The sequence below is a fragment of the Megalobrama amblycephala genome, linkage group LG23 (genome assembly GCF_018812025.1).
Source record: "Megalobrama amblycephala isolate DHTTF-2021 linkage group LG23, ASM1881202v1, whole genome shotgun sequence".
Classification (NCBI taxonomy): domain Eukaryota; kingdom Metazoa; phylum Chordata; class Actinopteri; order Cypriniformes; family Xenocyprididae; genus Megalobrama; species Megalobrama amblycephala.
In genome coordinates this window covers 11329721-11349792 of record NC_063066.1, presented here as the reverse complement: position 1 = coordinate 11349792, position 20072 = coordinate 11329721, and the positions used below count along the sequence as shown (strand labels likewise).

At 43.6% G+C, this 20072-nt stretch overlaps 2 protein-coding genes across 4 annotated transcripts in view; one reads left to right on the top strand and one right to left on the bottom strand.

Annotated features, from left to right (window-relative positions):
• rnf145a (ring finger protein 145a) overlaps positions 1-20072 on the bottom strand; it is a 41785-nt gene that overhangs the window by 21472 nt on the left and 241 nt on the right. Inside the window, exons 2-3 of one of the 3 annotated variants that reach the window (XM_048176198.1) lie at positions 9249-9516; positions 7723-7966 (exon numbers count right to left, since the gene is read on the bottom strand). In XM_048176198.1, the coding sequence (XP_048032155.1) occupies positions 7723-7906 (184 nt within the window). In that variant the 5' untranslated portion in view covers positions 7907-7966; positions 9249-9516. Of the gene's footprint in view, positions 1-7722; positions 7967-9248; positions 9758-20072 lie in introns of those variants that run through there. The other 2 variants (XM_048176199.1, XM_048176197.1) reach the window with 2 other exon arrangements.
• Positions 14156-19107, top strand: LOC125258948 (neurotrophin receptor-interacting factor 1-like). The gene is made up of 2 exons (XM_048176200.1): positions 14156-15584; positions 18895-19107. The coding sequence occupies exons 1-2, from the start codon at positions 14460-14462 to the stop codon at positions 18895-18897; spliced, it is 1128 nt and encodes a 375-aa protein (XP_048032157.1). The 5' UTR covers positions 14156-14459; the 3' UTR covers positions 18898-19107.

The window sequence follows — 20072 nt, the reverse complement described above, 5'->3', positions numbered from 1 at the left end:
TTTTGAACCACCAACAAAAATAGCTCTGCGTTTCCAAGCAACATTATTGTCGTTCCTGTATGAATCAATGTGTTTGAACAAATCATTTGAGTGAATGGTTAGAGGACTCACTAATACAGACAGTTACATGTTTCATTCCTAAATAAATTAATCATTTCATTTTTGAATGAATCGTTTGAGTGATTAATTCATTTACCGTGAATGTGAAAAGAAAATTTATACTTATAAGTGTTAAACAAATGCAAACGTAATGAAATTCAAACTTTAAAGGTGCCATCGAACGTTTTTTTTTTACAAGATGTAATATAAGTCTAAGGTGTCCCCTGAATGCGTCTGTGAAGTTTCAGCTCAAAATACCCCATAGATTTTTTTTAATAAATTTTTTTAACTGCCTATTTTGGGGCATAATTAGAAATGCGCCGATTCAGGCTGCGGCCCCTTTAATTGCTCATGCTCTCTGCCCCGTCCCGAGCTCTCGACTCTGTCATTGCATAAACAAAGTTCACACAGCTAATATAACCCTCAAAATGGATCTTTACAAATTGTTCGTCATGCACACTGCATGCATACATCGGATTATGTGAGTATTGTATTTATTTGGATGTTTACATTTGATTCTGAATGAATTTGAGGCTGTGATCCGTGGCTAACGGCTAATGCTACTGTGATGGAATTTTTGAACTAATTAATAATGAACTAACATTTCTTTTCTTCTACAGGCCTAATAATAATAATCTAACTTAGAAATAGAGAAACAGTCACTAGGACTGAGTGTTGTGATTCAGAAACATTCTGCTGTGCTGGCTAGACAGCATCCTTCTGGGGATAAAAAATAGTCTTTGAGGAATTGTTCTAACCTATTGAGTAATCTGAACTATTAACCCTGAGACATTTTTTGATGATCTTGTGATTCAGTTGTTCTAATGTAAATTTATGCGGGACTGAGGAACTGAGACGTTTTCCTTAAATCTGAACCAATTGTATTAAGACTGATGATAATGAGTAATAGATCATGCCATACTGACTGCGAAGTGTACCCGAAATCCTATAAAACCTGCTGTATTCCTTTGTTCGGAGAGAGATTCTCTGGAATGATGAGAACTCTCCCGGCCGTGATTAAAGCATATTCTGAGGCATAAACTGGAGTCTGTCTGGTTTTTAGGCTGCAGCAAACCTAAGCACTAGAGATCTTTTTCTATACTATAGTGATAGTGTTTAGTGGAGGTGAGGAGCACTAAAGAGCTTAGTATCAGGTGATAGTGCCCCAAGATAGGCTGAGACGTCGGCCGACTCGAACAGGTATTAAAAGTACGCTCAGTAGAGTATAAATTTATAGGTTTATGGGTGTTTGGGACACCCGGGTTTAACTAAGTCAGGTGCGTAGGAAAAATCTACCACACTACACTGTTGGAGAGATTTATAAAGAATGAAGTTGTGTTTATGAATTATACAGACTGCCAGTGTTTAATAATGAAAATAACGACGGCTCTTGTCTCTGTGAATACAGTAAGAAACAATGGTAACTTTAACCACATTTAACAGTACATTAGCAACATGCTAACGAAACATTTAGAAAGATAGTTTACAAACATCACTAAAAATATCATGTTATCATGGATCATGTCAGTTATTATTGCTCCATCTGCCATTTTTCGCTATTGTCCTTGCTTGCTTACCTAGTCTGATGATTCAGCTGTGCACAGATCCAGACATTAATACTAGCTGCCCTTGTGTAATGCCTGGAACATGGGCTGGCATATGCAAATATTGGGGGCGTGCATATTAATGATCCCGACTGTTACGTAACAGTCGGTGTTATGTTGAGATTCGCCTGTTCTTCTGAGGTCTTTTAAACAAATGAGATTTATATAAGGAGGAAACAATGGAGTTTGAGACTCACTGTATGTCATTTCCATGTTATTTAACTATGCCAAGATAAATTAAATTTTTAATTCTAGGGCACCTTTAATTAGGTTGTTTATCACAAACAGCAGCCAACCAGCAAACAAGAAGAATCTACAAAAAAAAAAAAAAAAAAAAAAGCAGATTTTTAAAAAAATGTATCTTAGTTTGTTTAGATATATCAGTTTATGTCTGGATGCTAGACGCTAAGTTGCTTTTACAGAAAGTCAGACATCTGCGCTAGAAAGCTGACAGAAACACATAAAGAGTCGTGGCTATGGATTATACACAGTCTTGTCTAACCACACTGGTGTAACCTAGAAGGTTTCACATCCCGTCTACACAGGTCATGTCAAAAGCACAAAGAACCCAAAGTAATCAGTGATAAAATGTTGTGCTGCTTCAGACGACAGGACAAATGGATTTGGAATGTCCAGTGCAGACTAGAGAATGTTGTACACTATATTCTTTTGCAAGTAGTTTCAGCTCGTTTCATCTTGAATCCTTGGTGAAAACTCGCATTAAACAAATGCCCTCTAAGAACACTTCCCTTTCAAAAATATTGAGAGGCTACTCACTGCAGAGCCATAACCTCCAGCTCCCCCTCTCTCGACCTACTGAGGGCATGATGGGTGGAGCTGCCTTCTCCAACCACACACTAACCCTACCCATAACCCTATCTCTCCACCCATTAAACAGGCTAAGCTTCGCCCTGGAGCTCAGGAGAGGTGGAGGTCATTTTGCTCTGCAGCAAGCACTACTTGAAAATATTGCTTCCAGTGCCCCTTGATGTTCTCTGAATGGCCACTGGGGGTTGGTACCGGTATCATCAGGTATTCCAAAATCTGCATACTTTGCATGAAAAACACTAAGTTGGAAGTTATTTTGAGCCTACAGTATGTAATAGCCATCAGTGAGAAAACTCAAGTGGAGGATATAGAAAAAAATTGGCTAAGAAAAATTGAACATAAAAAATAGGTTTCCATTATCTTATAAAATGCCTCTGAAGATGCAATATTTCCTGAAAAAGGGTACTTTAAATGTAAATACATTTAGTATTATACATCATAATAAACAAGAGTATTGTAGTACATGATTCAGCCTCCAATTTGACATTCACTGGCTCACGATGACATGTGTGTGTTCAAACGAGTGTGTGTAGACAGGATGAGGCGGGAGATTAAGGCTTTTGCCATGCACAGATTAAGCCCTCATTACTCCTCTGCCAAACCCTCTTGATCCCTTCTGTTGCGTAACTGTTTATCTGACGTAGAGCACTCATCCGCTCACCCACTCATCCACTTCTGCCATTCACAAATATGAAAACACGTGCTGTATACCCACTGTCTAGAAAACAGGAGAAATACAACACAGTGGAAACATTCCACTAGGTGGAAGGCACAAAGTTTATCTCAGTATTGATTAATGTGGAGTATGCTGGCACACTAGCTTGGACCAATGCAATTACCTGGGAATAAAGTTAGTGGTGAAATATGAGGAAGCTCTTGCCAGGTCAAAGAGCAGAGGACTTGGCCAGCTTTGTGGCTGGATAAAATGTTGAAAGACAGCTCATATTATCCATAGACAGTAAAGATGGAAAGTGCCTGTGATCTTGCTGACAGCAAGTGTTCTCCATGTCTCAATTTAACCTTTTTGCTGTAGTGCCTTCAGCAAGAACAAACTTGTATAGCTAAAAAAGGCTGGGTGGCCACAAATACATATTTAATTAATATAATGATTGGGCTAAAGCCCAGAATATATAGATATTAGCTGTTTGAAGAAAGAGTAGAGCTGTTCTGCAGAAATGTCAGCTCCTGGTGTTAGGCAATGCCATCTCTGTTAGTTTTAATGGGCTTACAGTGTCATATTTTGAAATTGAAGTGTTCAACAGACAGGACAGTCCTATTTTGGCTTCATTATAGTGCAAAATTGACAGGGGCTTCTCAGTGCCAGGTGGTTTTTCTCAAAACTAATACAAACCCAGCAAGCCTGAGATTAAAGAAGTCCAAAGTGTTTCCTGACAGCAGTCCTTTGGACCTGTGGGAGCTTCTGTACTTGGACTCTGTCCGACATTCAGCAGGGGGTCCTGAGGGTAGCACCATCTACATTGGACAAAACGCACCTGCAGAACAAAGCTGCAGCCAAGACGAAAAGCTGCTGAATCTCTATTAAACAGAACAACAGTAAGGGCTCTGCTAGCGGTAGCTTTGAAATCCCTGCTGAAAAATCCAGCATTGTTGGTCACCAGCAGTATGTTTCACATGCAGGGACCAGTGTGGGATGCTGGTTGCAGGTTTGCAGCATGACTATGCTTGTCTGCCAGCACTATACCAGATGTAACTAACATAAACCAACATGGAATTCATGCTGGATTTTTCACCCGCGATGTCATCCTTGCTTCTAAACAATGCCAATTGCCAGAGCATCTACAGCTAATACAGCGCACTGCAGAGATGGACAATTTAAGTCTTTTGTTTTCTGCCACTTTGTGAGCATCATAACTGAGAAAAACAAATAATGTCTGTTTGCTTTAAATTATACATTTATTGTTGCAAATACATTCAACCTACTGTATGTGGGTGTTATTGTGGAAAGAGAGTCACACTAGCTTGTGTTTAATAAAAGGGTGAATGACATTATAAGAGGAAAAAGGAAACATTGTTCGGAAAATCAGGTTTAAAACACGTAAAACATTTTTAGAAATGTACTCTGTATTTAATTTGGTTTCAAATGTTATAAAATGTAAAAACTTTACAATAAGGTTTCTTTTGTTAACATTAACATGAATTAACAATGAACAATACTTGTACAGAATTTAATAATCTTAGTCAATTTTAACAATTGCTTGTATCGTTAGTCAATGCACTATTATCTAACATGAACATGAACATTTTTATGAACTAATTGTTTCTTAATGTTAGTTAATGCATTAACTCATGGGTTAGTTATACCAAAAATGTTATACAGATTTTAAGAAAGGTTTAAAATGTAAAATTTTAAAACATACATTTCTTTTAACAAATGAAAAAGTACATATACATTATCTATCTCTCTGTCTATATATATATATATATATATATATATATATATATATATATATATATATATATATATATATATATACACACATATACATATATACACACCATATACACACCATATGACATCTTTTCTATAATGTTTCCTATTTTATGTTTTTTTCTGCATGTCTTTTAATGTTTTGGACCACATACTGATATGAAGGACAAAAGATTTCTAACATCAATAAACAAAATGCAGTTTTGTTAAAATTTCATTTAAGAAATAATATATGTAAAATATGTCAAAAATATTTCATATTTTAAGAATTTTATTGGTCACACTTTAGTATAGGGTCCAATTCTCACTATAAACTATGACTTTTGCCTTATTAATAGTTAGTAAAGTAGTTGTTAAGTTTAGCTATTGTGTAGGATTAAAGGATTAGTCCACTTTTAAATACACTTTTCCTGACAAATTGACTCACCCCCATGTCATCCAAGATGTTCATGTCTTTCTCTCTTCAGTCGAAAAGAAATGAAGGTTTTTGAGGAAAACATTCCAGGATTATTCTCCTTACAGTGGATTTCAATGGCTACCAACAGATTGAAGGTCAAAATTACAGTTTCAGTGCCGCTTCAAGGGCTTTAAACGATACCAGATGAGTAATAAGGGTCTTATCTAGCGAATCGATCAGTCATTTTCGAAAAAAATACAATCGTTTATGCTTTATAAACAAAATATCGCCTTGAACGTACTTTCCGCTTCCGCATTCTTCATAATGCTTACGCTGAATGTCCTACGCCTTCCCTATTCAAGTTACGGAAAAAAACGAAACTGGCGCCGCGTTCGTTCCGTAAGTAGAATAGGGAAGGCGTAGAACATTCAGCGTTATGAAGAATGCGGAAGCGGAAAGTACGTTCAAGGCGATATTTTGTTTATAAAGCATAAACGGTTGTATTTTTTTCGAAAATGACCGATCGATTCGCTAGATAAGACCCTTATTACTCTTCTGGTATCGTTTAAAGCCCTTGAAGCTGCACTGAAACTGTAATTTTGACCTTCAATCTGTTGGTAGCCATTGAAATCCACTGTAAGGAGAAAAATCCTGGAATGTTTTCCTCAAAAACCTTCATTTCTTTTCGACTGACGAAAGAAAGACATGAACATCTTGGATGACATGGGGGTGAGTAAATTTATCAGGAAAAGTGTATTTAAAAGTGGACTAATCCTTTAAGGGATGTAGAATATGGTCATGCAGAAAAAGGCATTAATATGTGTTTTATAAGCACTAATAAACAGCCATTAACCTAGTAACATGCATGATAATAAGCAACTAGTTAAGAGGGAGAAATGGACCCTAAACTAAAATGTTACTATTTTATTTCATGATATCACAGTTATATCACCCTAACCCAAACTTCACTGTGTATTCATTCAAACAATTACTTTTCATTCTGTAAACTGGATGTACAGTATGGCGCATTGTTTTGTGCTTTGCAATTTGCTGGGTGGTGGTCTGTGTTCTAAAGCCATTACCAGAAGCTGCCATTCTTATTGTACGAACATATCCGCATGTAACCTCAAAAGCCTCCTCTCCAGGGTAAATAACAGCCACATGTGCAAAGCGCATGACCACAAATATGAGACAAAAGAGGGTCATTAGGGTTTGTTCCTTTGGGTACTATACAAACATCTGCTCCAAAAGCCAGTTTTCTTGGAGTCTGCAGCGTTAATTAAAGTTTATAAACCATTTAAACATGGGGTTATGTGGGTGAAGTTGTACTAAAGTCTCTTACAAACAAGACCAAATGGTGCTCCAGAAGTCGGAAACCCTTGCAGATAGAAAAACAAACAGACAATTGAGAAGGAGCGGGAAATGAAGTCATTCACAACAAAAACAGTAGATTTCAAATCACACACAACAACACAGCACGAGACCTGTGAATAACTCATGATCTGTGTCTGTTGGGATGTGCGGCAGATGAATATGGGCTAATGCCACGCTCCATTGAGTCTTTTTAAATCTCAGTACAGGGTGCTGTCTGATAGACCTGCGGCCTGAACCAGTCGCCTCTGACTCCACCATTGTCAGCAGGACCACAGGGTAAATAACACTGAGAAATAGGTTTGAATAGGTTGTATTTTTGTATTTTCTGGTGATTTTTCTTTTGCATGTGAGGTTTTTGACAGTTCATTTCAGTCTTTCCCATTCTCCACTCAATCATCTTGCTGCCTGTGCCACCATTATTCAAATGAGTGGAGTAATCTGGAGCAAAAAGCCGATGAACAGACCACCTGTCTGACCTCTAGAACAATTTGTTTCTCTCCTATTCCAATCACAAAGAATCTTCATATACAGCTTGACTGTCCTGAACTATAACAAACCACATTTTATCTTCTATAACAGCATAGTTATGATTTAGCCAACCCAAGCCCATGAGAAAACACAACTATTTTACAAGGTGGCAAGTTTATATGAATTTGTATAATGTGATTTGTAGGGCAACATACAATTTTTAGAAAAAAAAAAATGTTACCTAAACCTGATGGGCCATAAGCAAATCGTACAAAAACATGCAAATGTTATCATACACATTCATACGAATTATCCACTAATTTGCCAAAACGTAAAATAGTTATGAATTGCCATGAAAGTGTGTTGGATTTAGCTTTGCCAGGTTTTAGGTAGTAGGAAGGAATAAAGAAACAAGTAAACTGATCTACCATGGTGGTACCAGAGATGGTAATACCATTAATACCACTATTAATCACATAAACACAGGCTTGTTAGTTACTCACCCACATAGTGAAGGTAGAGGGCCAGGTATTTGTACTGGAAGAGGGGGTTGTTGTTGAGGCTGCTTCTCTGGATCTTCTGGAAGAAGGAGCTGACATCCCAGCGGTACAGCACCTCTAGCAACATGATACTGGGGACCCGCAGGCCCACATTCAGCACCGCCTCCACCCGCTCCTTCACAGCCATCACTCCTGACTACCGCCAACCACACGCAATTCACTGGCACTATCACACACCAGCACTGCACTGATATGAGACAGGTAGACAGAAACAAGAAAGATAAAGAAAGGTCCATGACTGCCATTCAGTAAAAAAGCTGTTTTCTTAACTCTAAGCACAAGAGAAGCTCTGAAAAAAAAGACCAAAATACTAATAAGACAATTTTTTATTCCGTGTATCAACCAAATACAGCAAAAAAATACACAAAGATTGTATGCAGGCTATAATTAGACAGACTAAATATAAAATGGACAGAGTCAAACACAGGTTATTACATAACCTGTTTGTTTCCTTAGGGCTGCCTGCTTTTAAAACTCACACAATCACAGTACAGAGCGAGAATAATCTAATATGCTGTATTGTATATAATAACCTAGCAAATAATGTGTTTGCAAATAACTTGATTGTCACTGTACGCAGCAGCCTTGTATAGGGAAATAGTTACATAATGGCAAATGCAATGCATCTCTTTTGCACTCAGTGTGTTAGGTATACAGACTTCAGGGGGAGGAGTCAATTTTTCTAACTTCTTTTGTGAAGTAACTTTTGTTGGACATTGTTTCACAATCTGTTGTTTTTGCACAAAAAATAGTTATCGTGTATAAAATCTTTTTAAACAATTTTTTGTGTGATACACATATGCAATATTTAAATATATAATAAAGTGATAGAATAGAACTTATAGAGTTCAAACTTATAAGCCTACTTGAATGTAAAAATAATATACATTTAAGACCTCAACTTGTTGTTTGGACTTCCTTTTGGAAGGGTCAAGGCTCATAAAAAGTAACTTTTTATAAGACCCCAATTTTATAAGACCTCAAACCCTGCTAATGTATATTCTAGTGTTAGAACCAGTGTCAAAATGAACTATAGTAACCCCGAGCTCATTGAAAATTCATTGTATGCATCTGGCTGATCGCACAACGAGCCTGTTGCAGTATTAAATAAGCGCATCTACAAAAATAACTTAGCTATTTTTATAAATAAGAACAACAAACGTGAGGATCTGATGTGTTGATGTTATATGTTCAAGGCGAGATGTTGCTTTAGCATGTTGATAACCGGTGTTAAACGTTTATAATAAAAAGATATAGACATACAGACAAATATCTGGCCTTTAATCACTCGTTATGTATAGTATTTGGATGCAGATATATGCAGCACGCGGCTATTTACGTGCCTTCTCTCTAGAGATGCTGCTATGAACTGTTGTGACCTCGGATAACAAACACATTGACAGACGCATGCCCGGATCCCCCGCTCAATGAACCACAATTTACAGAGACAAAATAAACATTCAACTTACACGAATATGACTCTTGTAAGTGTTCGCGCCTATGATGTCCGACCTTTATTCTTCTGTCGGATGTCAACCATGTTGACGGAGGAATGAATGGAGTGGCTGGCGGTCTCAGGAAATAGCATTCCTACCGAAGAGACGCGGCGCGGCACCGGGACTCGTATCACATCATCCCGCAGCCATTACAGATTGCCACAGTGATCGGTACTGAGCATGTGCGCCGAGGAGAGCGGATTAACGAGCGCCGTGGCATCATGAGGGCACACGTTGAAGACTGAAAGAAAAAGGAAGAGAGGGGGTGGATTGACAAGGAGTCAGACCAGACTACTCAGCATTCACAATGCCAGCTGTGCAATAAAGATTAACAGCACTATAATGAACCAGATCACGGGCTGTGATTAATACAAAAATGATTTTATGTGTTTATGTGTAATGCTGACTTTTCACAATAATATCTCTGCTTGATTGGCATTAATAATAATAATTTCCATATAGTTAAAGGTGCTAAAGAGGATGTTTTGTTTTATACATTTTTGCAATATTACTTGAAACTGTCTTTACTAACTGATAAAAGACTATTTATTAGGTGCACTGAAAGTAATAATATTAATATACATCATCTGTGCACGAGGTAGGGCCTTAAAAACATCAGCCAATCGTTTACGCGATCATCGCGTAAACGATTGGCCTTCTGGCTTGTCAATCACTGCCGTGACGTTCCTTGTGAGAGACATGCGCGGATTGGCCCTCTGGCTTGTCAATCACTGCCGTGACGTTCCTTGTGAGAGACGTGCACGGCTGCGCGCTCCAGTAACTTTTCACACTCCACAGGCGCCGCATGCAATGTTTTTGTCAGGAGACAGGAATAACAACTGCAGATTATGAGTTACCTGCGGTGAGTCCGACATAATGAATCCAAAAAACACAACACAGCGAATGCCGGTGGTAAACACTCGTTTTCCAATATTCGTGCACGAGTTTTGGGAGGCGTTCCTTTGAAATGAGCTGTGAAGGAGGGGGCTGTTCTGACGCATGCGCTCATTTCAAAAACTCAGTAACAATCTTTGGATTCTCAGTCGACGAAAAAATCCTTTAATCACCTTTAAATAATAATATATTTATTCATATAAGCTACATTAATCTTATTACATATTTTTAAAAATTATTTATAAAATATACTTTTAGATATTAATATTATTTATAATAAAATAAATGAAAACAATTACAGGAGTCTGTCTTTGTTTGATTTCAAATCGAGTTTTTGTGGTGGGGTGTGAAGTAAAGGAAATGAAGTGTCGCCAATTTATGCAATATTACAAAAAGATTTTCCTTTTCTTGTTGTGCTGTTGTTCAGTTCCTGTTTATTTAGTCATGGTTGCCACGCCAGAGTCTCGTCACATAATAGCCATCGCGCCAGAGTCTCGTCACGTCATGGCTGCCACGCCAGAGTCATCACGTCATGGCCGTCATGCTAGAGTCTCTGCATGTCATTACCAACACACCTCAAGTTTCCCTCACCATGGAACGCCTTGATCACTGGATCAGTCCCGGGATGAAGGAAACTAACTCTAATGTGATGGATCCACAACTGAGGTCAGTGAGAGCGGCTGGCATACCAAGCCCGGTGGTCTCAGCGCCCTCAAGTCCGGTGGTCTCAGCATATCCAAGTCATGTGGTCGCAGAGTTACTGCCACTGTCGTCTGCACTGTCTGTGATGGCTTCTGCCATCTTGTGTGTTTGGATCACACACACTCCTACAGGTCCTACCGAGACGGCAGTGACCGGTGCAAGTCCTCCCAAAGGTGGCGGCGACTGCTACAGCTCCGACTGATGAGGTGGAGGCCAAATATGAACTCTATGTCTGCCATTTTACGGCCAAGGAGGTCAAATTTGAACTGTCTGTCTGCCTTGTCATGCCCAAGGAAGTCAAATATGAACTCTCTGTCAGCCCAGTCATGGCCAAGGAGGCAGAATATGAACTCTCTGTCTGCTGTCACGGAAAAGGAGGCCGAATATGAACCCTTTGTCTGCTTAGTCACGATCACGGAGGCTGATTATGAACTCCCTTTGTTCCCTGTTGTCCCTGTTATGGCCACGGAGGCCAATTATGAACTCGTTGAGCTTCCTGTCATGGTCACAGAAAATATTTTGAACTCTCTGAGCTCCCTGTTACAGCCATTGTGGCCGCCAATAATCTCTCTGTGCTCTATGTTTCAGTGTTGCCATGACATCCAGCACTGGCAGCACCATCATTGTACCAGGCTCCAGAACTGCCATGGGGGTATTCTGCTACGCAGTGGTGGTCTTCTGCTCCGCTGTAGGGGTCTTCAGTCCATTCTGCACCGTTGTGGGGGTCTTCTGCTCTGCAGTGGTGGTTTTCTACTCTGCCTGCTCCGCCATGGTGGTCTTCTGCTCCGCAAGGGGTGTCTTCAGTTTAGTCTGCTCTACTGTGGTGGTCTTCTCCTCTGCTTGCTTCACCCTGGTGGTCTCCTGAACCTTCAGCTCCACCTCGGAGGACTTTAACTCCACCTGCTCTGCCTTGGGGGTCTCCTGCTCTTCCGGTTCCACCCTGGTCAATGAACTCACGGCCTTGCCTTGACTTTCTGAGCTGCCGGCTCTGCCTTGGTCTTTAGGCCCACTTCCGCCACATGGGCCTAGCCCTCCATGATTCCCCCTGTTCTGCCACCACCCTCCTGGACTTTTTGTGTTAGTTTTAGGAGTGTCTGGAATCCACTCCTTAAGGGGGAAGGGGCAGGGGTGTCTCTTCACCTAGGCTCTTATTATCCTTATTTATTTAAACACTTAGTCATCTACTGATCATTGTCTTGTGTTAACATTTCGAGCTGATGTTTACCTGTATTATTCCTAGTGCGTATTAAATGTGTTTTCATCGTTCTTCCTCATCAAGCATCTTTTGTGTGGATTATCACATCTAGTCAGCGCGTGACAGTCTCTGCTTTCATATTCAGACCCAAAAAAGCATGTGGTTAAAAACTGATGACCTTAATCACACTTTATGGGGAATTATCATCTCCAAACCCCTAGTAATTTCTCCTCTTGTGGTGAAGCCACAGCTGGCTCAGCTATTCACTCATGTTGACATGTACTTCCCTCCTGTATAAACATATGACTAAGCATCATCTACAGAATATGATGTAGCACACATGGAATACACAGTAAATACAATAACATGTTCACCCACAACAGCACCTAAAGCAGCTGCCTTGTTTTAAGATAACTAAAAATGATAGTTTCAACTGACAAGAGTCTCAAAATCTGTCCAGGTCCTGGACCATATCAAAAACACAGTCCCATAATTACTTCTATTTGTATGTTAAATAAAAACAAAATCACCACTACACACTGCTGACTAAAATTAGGCCAATTATGAACTCGTTGAGCTTCCTGTCATGGTCACAGAAAATATTTTGAACTCTTTGAGCTCCCAGTTATAGCCATTGTGGCCGCCAATAATCTCTCTGTGCTCTGTGTTTCAGTGTTGCCATGACATCCAGCACCGACAGCACCACACCATCATTGTTCCAGGCTCCAGAACTGCCATGGGGGTATTCTGCTACGCAGTGGTGGTCTTCTGCTCCGCTGTAGGGGTCTTCAGTCCCTTCTGCACCATTGTGGGGGTCTTCTGCTCTGCAGTGGTGATTTTCTACTCTGCCTGCTCCGCCATGGTGGTCTTCTGCTCTGCAAGGGGTGTCTTCAGTTTAGTCTGCTCTACTGTGGTGGTCTTCTGCTCCGCAGTGGTGGTCTTCTCCTCTGCTTGCTTCACCCTGGTGGTCTCCTGAACCTTCAGCTCCGCCTTGGTGGTCTTCAGCTTCGCCTGCTCTGCCTTGGAGGTCTTCAACTCTGCCTGCTCCAACTCGGAGGACTTTAACTCCACCTGCTCTGCCTTGGGGGTCTCCTGCTCTTCCGGTTCCACCCTGGTCAATGAACTCACGGCCTTGCCTTGACTTTCTGAGCTGCCGGCTCTGCCTTGGTCTTTAGGCCCACTTCCGCCACATGGACCTAGCCCTCCATCATTCCCCCTGTTCTGCCACCACTCTCCTGGACTTTTTGTGTTAGTTTTAGGAGTGTCTGGAATCCACTCCTTAAGGGGGAAGGGGCAGGGGTGTCTCTTCACCTAGGCTCTTGTTATCTTTATTTAAACACTCAGTCATCTTCTGATCATTGTCTTGTGTTTCGAGCTGGTGTTTATATGTATTATTCCTAGTGTGTATTAAATGTGTTTTCATCGTTCTTCCTCATCAAGCATCTTTTGTGTGGATTATCACATCTAGTCAGCACGTGACAGTCTCTGCTTTCATACTCAGACCCCAAAAAAGCATATGGTTAAAAACTGATGACCTTAATCACACTTTATGGGGAATTATCATCTCCAAACCCCTAGTAATTTCTCCTCTTGTGGTGAAGCCACAGCTGGCTCAGCTATTCACTCATGTTGACATGTACTTCCCTCCTGTATAAACATATGATTAAGCATCATCTACAGAATATGATGTAGCACACATGGAATACACAGTAAATACAATAACATGTTCACCCACAACAGCACCTAAAGCAGCTGCCTTGTTTTAAGATAACCAAAAATGATAGTTTCAACTGACAAAAGTCTCAAAAACTGTCCAGGTCCTGGACCATATCAAAAACACAGTCCCATAATTACTTCTATTTGTATGTTTAATAAAAACAAAATCACCACTAGACACTGCTGACTAAGATTCAGAGAAAGAGAGAGATCACTATAGATATTTCAGAACTGTGTATTTGCATAAAATGAACACTGTGGACTGTGGCGAGGGGGGCGTGGTTTAGCGGGGTCTGCAGCAGGAGGGAGTGTCTGGGGATGTGCGGTGATTGAACGGGTTGAATGTAAATCACGAACACCTGTCTCTCGTTCCAGTAATTGGCGTGGAGACAGGATAAAACGCCAGGAGAAGCAGGAGCGTGTGAGAGAGAGAGGGACTGCTGACAGTCAGACTGAGTGAGCTGTGCTCGTGTCGTGGAGTGAAGCCCGTCCTTGGATGTGGAATTATTGAGTGTGCGTTGCACCGTCTTTTTGTTTATGTGTTTGATATTTTTCTCTGGTGAGAATAAAGACTGTCAGCAGCCCAAAGCCGATCCCTGTCCTCTTCCTTCCCATTACACAAAGAACCTTCATTACACTGGTGCCGAAACCCGGGAAGGAAGACGGAAGCCGCCGCCATGCAGGCAACCTCCGCCGCTGGGACGCCGTTTGCGGACATCATCGCATCCCTCGCGGCCCTCCATCAAGAGCAACATCGGGCCCTGCTAGATCTCCGCCAGGATCAGGAGCGCCGCTTCGAGGCGATTGTCCAGGGCCAGCAGGAGGACCGCGAGAGGTTCCGGAGCTGGATAGACCGGGAGGTTCCCGCGGAGACCAGCGCGGCAGCTGCTGGCCCCTTCCCGCTGCCACTGCAGAAGATGGGCCCGCAAGATGACCCGGAGGCCTTCCTGGACCTTTTTGAAAAGTCTGCCGAGGTGTCAGGTTGGCCCCGGGACCAGTGGCCCATGCGGCTCGTCCCGCTGCTCTCGGGCGAGTCGCAGGTGGCAGCGCAGCAGCTGCCCATCCAGAACCTCCTGGTCTTCAACGACCTCAAGAGGGCCATCCTGCAGCGGGTCGGCCGCTCCCCCGAGCAGCACCGTCAGCGCTTCCGGTCTCTGGAGCTGGGGGAGGCGGGCCGGCCCTTCGTGTTGGCCCAACAGCTCCGGGACTCGTGCCGCAAATGGCTGATGGCCGACGGAGGCGACGTGGAGCAAATGATCGATCGCGTGGTGCTGGAACAGTTCACCACTCGGCTCCCAAAGAAGACCGCCGAGTGGGTCCAGTGCCACCGGCCCACGTCGCTGGATTCGGCCATCCAATTGGCGGAGGACCACTTGGTGGCGTGCCCAGGGGTCGGCGAACCCCTGCCATCTGTCTCTCTCTCTCCCTCTCTTCTTCCCCTCTCTCTCTCTAAACCTGTCCCTCTACCTAGGTCCCGTCCGCCCGGCCCGCCTCGTGTTCCGCCCCGGGGGCGGGGTGGAACGGATTCTCGGCAGTTCGTGGCGCCAAGAGCCCCGCCCAGGGGGGCGGGACTGGCCACCGCCGGGCTGGACCCCGCGCCTGCTTCTCCCCTCTCTCCACGCCAATCATTCGGCCCGTTCTCCGCCACTGGAGCGGCGGGCAGGTCTGGGCCGGCCTGTTGGCGTTGCGGGGACCCGGATCACTTCATAGACCGGTGTCCAGTGATGGAGGTGGGGACATTGATCCGGGTCCCGGACGACCTGCAGGTCGCCCCCGGTCAGGCTGGTCAGTACCAGATACCAGTGAGTATCAAGGGGGGTACATATCAGGCTTTGGTGGACTCGGGTTGTAACCAAACCTCCGTGCATCAAAGCCTGATTTCATCCGGGGCATTGGATACAGGCCGCGTGGTTAAGGTACGGTGTGTGCACGGGGATATCGCGAGTTATCCGTTGGTGTCAGTCGGGATTCTATTTAGGGGTCAAAAGCATAGTGTGGAGGTGGCAGTTAATCCGCACCTCCGGCACCCGATAATTTTGGGGACGAATTGGCCCGCATTTAATAAATTATTGGGACATTTATGCTCGGGTGCCTCTTGGAGTAAATGTACGCGGGGAAAGGAAGTGCGAGTGCAGGCGGGGGAGACTGACCGGGGACCAGTGGTGACTGCCTCAGGGGAACCGAGCGGGATCGGGAGACTGATTCTCTCGGACCGTGATGATTTTCCCCTGGAGCAGTCTCACGATGACACGCTGAAAAATGCGTTTGAGAGGGTCAGCACAATTGACGGTCAGCCTCTCCGGCCTGGACGACCACTAACTTATCCCTATTTTGCGATTATTAAAGATAGGTTGTATCGAGTGACCCAAGACACTCAATCAAAAGAAGATACAACCCAGTTGTTAGTACCAAAGAGCCGCAGGGAAATGCTTTTCCATGCGGCTCACTCTAACCCAATGGCTGGACACTTAGGACAAACAGCGACACTAAATCGCCTCATGACCCGATTCTTTTGGCCGGGCATTCACGAGAACGTGCGCAGGTGGTGCGCGTCTTGTCGTGAATGTCAGCTGGTAAATCCTCCGGCCACTCCAAAAGCGCCTTTGCGCCCCCTTCCATTAATGCAGGTCCCCTTCGAACGAATTGGCATGGACCTCATCGGGCCATTAGAGCGATCAGCGAGAGGGCATCGTTTTGCATTAGTCATTGTGGATTATGCAACACGATATCCAGAAGCAGTGGCTCTCCGCAACATTTCCGCTAAGAGTGTTGCGGACGCCCTCTTCAGTTTAATCTCCCGAGTGGGGATTCCGAAAGAAATCCTCACTGATCAAGGCACGGCGTTTATGTCACGTACGCTACGCGAACTGTACGAATTGTTGGGCATTAAATCGATTCGAACCAGCGTCTTTCACCCACAAACGGACGGGCTGGTCGAACGTTTTAATCGCACGCTTAAATCCATGATTCGTAAGTTCGTTCAAGAAGACGCCAAAAATTGGGATAAATGGTTGGAACCCCTGTTGTTCGCTGTGCGAGAGGTCCCGCAAGCCTCCACGGGGTTTTCCCCCTTCGAGCTTCTCTTTGGGCGCCACCCCCGCGGGGTGTTGGATGTCCTAAGAGAGTCTTGGGAGGACGGACCATCTCAATCGAAAAATGAAATTCAGTATGTGCTGGACTTGAGAACAAAACTCCACACTTTGGGGCGGCTATCTATGGAGAATTTGTTACAAGCCCAGGACAGACAGTGCCGGTTGTATAACAGGGGAACTAATCTGCGTAAATTTGCACCGGGAGAGAAAGTGCTCGTATTACTCCCCACGTCAAGCTCAAAATTACTGGCGAAGTGGCAAGGACCATTTGAGGTCACACGGCGAGTTGGTGATCTCGATTATGAAGTAATACGGTCCGACAGGAGAGGGGCACGTCAAATTTATCACCTCAACCTCCTGAAAAAGTGGAGTGAGGCGGAGTCAGTGATGCTGGCGACGGTGATTAGCGGAGAGGATGATCTCGGGCCAGAGGCGAATGTAAAAAAACAATCCCTCGCTCTGGCCCCGGGGGGAGATCACCTTTCGCCCTCACAGCTCACTGATGTTTCCAAATTGCAGGCTGAGTTTGCCGACGTGTTCTCTCCCCTACCGGGCCGTACTGACCTCATTCAGCACCACATCGAGACAGAGCCGGGCGTGGTGATTCGCAGCCGGCCGTATAGGTTACCTGAACACAAAAAAAAAGTGGTTCAGGCAGAATTAGAGGCAATGCTTGAAATGGGGGTAATAGAGGAATCCAGCAGTAACTGGGCGAGCCCGATAGTTTTGGTCCCCAAAACAGACGGCTCAGTGCGGTTCTGTGTGGATTATCGCAAGGTGAATGCAGTGTCGAAATTCGACGCGTATCCAATGCCGCGTGTGGACGAATTGCTTGACCGGCTCGGTACAGCTCGCTTTTATTCGACACTGGACTTAACAAAAGGGTATTGGCAGATCCCCTTGTCTCCATTATCCAAAGAAAAGACCGCTTTCACGACGCCGTTTGGATTACACCAATTCGTGACCCTTCCGTTCGGGCTGTTCGGGGCACCGGCTACCTTTCAGCGACTCATGGACAAGATCTTACGGCCCCATGCTGCGTATGCGGCTGCCTATCTGGATGATATTATTATTTTTAGTAATGATTGGCAGCGGCATATGCAGCATTTGAGGGCTGTCCTGAGATCGCTGAGAGGGGCTAGGCTCACGGCCAACCCGAAGAAGTGCGCAATTGGGCGCGTGGAAGTAAGGTATCTGGGCTTCCACTTGGGATATGGACAGGTGCGTCCCCAAATTGATAAGACAGCAGCGGTTGCAACCTGTCCGCGTCCCAAGACCAAAAAGGAGGTAAGACAGTTCCTCGGGCTGGCGGGATATTACAGAAGGTTTGTTCCTAATTATTCGGACCTCACCAGCCCGTTGACTGATCTGACTAAAAAGGATGCACCAGATACGGTCCAGTGGACGGAGCTGTGCCAGCAGGCCTTCACCCAGGTGAAGGCTGCTTTATGTGGCGGGCCGTTACTTCATTCCCCTGATTTCTCTCTCCCCTTTTTGTTGCAGACAGACGCGTCGGACAGAGGGCTGGGTGCGGTCCTGTCCCAGGAGATAGAGGGTGAGGAGCGGCCGGTGCTGTACATTAGCCGCAAGCTCTCTAAGAGAGAGGCTAAGTACAGCACCGTGGAGAAAGAGTGTTTAGCCATCAGGTGGGCCGTCCTCACCCTCCGCTATTATCTCCTGGGGCGGGAATTCACCCTCTGTTCGGACCATGCCCCTCTGCAGTGGCTCCACCGCATGAAGGACACCAACGCGCGGATCACTCGTTGGTATCTTGCTTTACAGCCTTTTAAATTCAAAGTGATCCACAGGCCGGGTGTTCAGATGGCTGTGGCCGACTTCCTCTCCAGAAATGGGGGGGGGGGGCTGCAGGCCGGACGGCTCCCCGGCCTGAGTCGGGCGGTGGGGGTATGTGGCGAGGGGGGCGTGGTTTAGCGGGGTCTGCAGCAGGAGGGAGTGTCTGGGGATGTGCGGTGATTGAACGGGTTGAATGTAAATCACGAACACCTGTTTCTCGTTCCAGTAATTGGCGTGGAGACAGGATAAAACGCCAGGAGAAGCAGGAGCGTGTGAGAGAGAGAGGGACTGCTGACAGTCAGACTGAGTGAGCTGTGCTCGTGTCGTGGAGTGAAGCCCGTCCTTGGATGTGGAATTATTGAGTGTGCGTTGCACCGTCTTTTTGTTTATGTGTTTGATATTTTTCTCTGGTGAGAATAAAGACTGTCAGCAGCCCAAAGCCGATCCCTGTCCTCTTCCTTCCCATTACACAAAGAACCTTCATTACATGGACATAGGACAGTCTGTCCATTATAAGACAAAATATGAAAAAACACATTTTATTATCTTTTATTATAGCCACAGACAGTGTGTCTGCTGCATATAGACTGTAAATCATTTAATTATGAGCATGTGAATGTTTCTATCAGCCCGGTAGCAAGAGCACATGTCCCAGAGGGAGTGAGCCAATATTCTCTTTTAGTCTCTATACTTCATAAGTAGGTCAGCAATCTCTACCCTCTACACTCTCATAATGTTGTTGAGGAAAAGGTTCATCTATCAAAGCTTTTATGTCACACTTGTCCTGAAAGAAAAAAAAAAAAACTGTTTACTCTGATAAGGAGTTCTATATATCTCAAAATTATTAGCTATAAGACTGTAAGAAAACTACCTGCCCAGGTGAAAAAAGTACATTTCTATAATGTACTTAAAGTGTTCTATTTTCCTGCACTAATTTTGTACTTAATATACTAAAAATTCTTCTTAAGATGATCTTAAGAAGTACTAAAGAACATCTAAGTGTACTCAACTGTACTATTTTGACACACCATGAAATATGAACTAAAATTTGCTTTTAATATACTATCTCTGTATTTAAAAAATGTATTTAGAGACCACTTATAGTAAATTTGAACCCACAGTGTACTACAAGTGGTAAGTAAATAATTTATTTATTTAACACATTTTAGTTCATATTTCATGGTCTCAAAATAACACAGTTGAGTACACTTTGATGTTCTTAAGATGATCTTAAGAAGTACTTAAGAAGAATTTTTAGTATATTAAGTACAAAATTAGTGCACGAAAATAGAACACTTTAAGTACATTATAGAAGTGTACTTTTTTTTTCACCTGGGTGGATGAACAGGTCAAGAATTCATGTAACCAAATAAATACAGACAGTGTTTAGGCTCTTTGTAAAAA

Excerpts from the sequence above, each read along its gene's own strand:
- LOC125258948 (XM_048176200.1), top strand. The coding sequence starts at position 14,460 with ATGCAGGCAACCTCCGCCGCTGGGACGCCGTTTGCGGACATCATCGCA.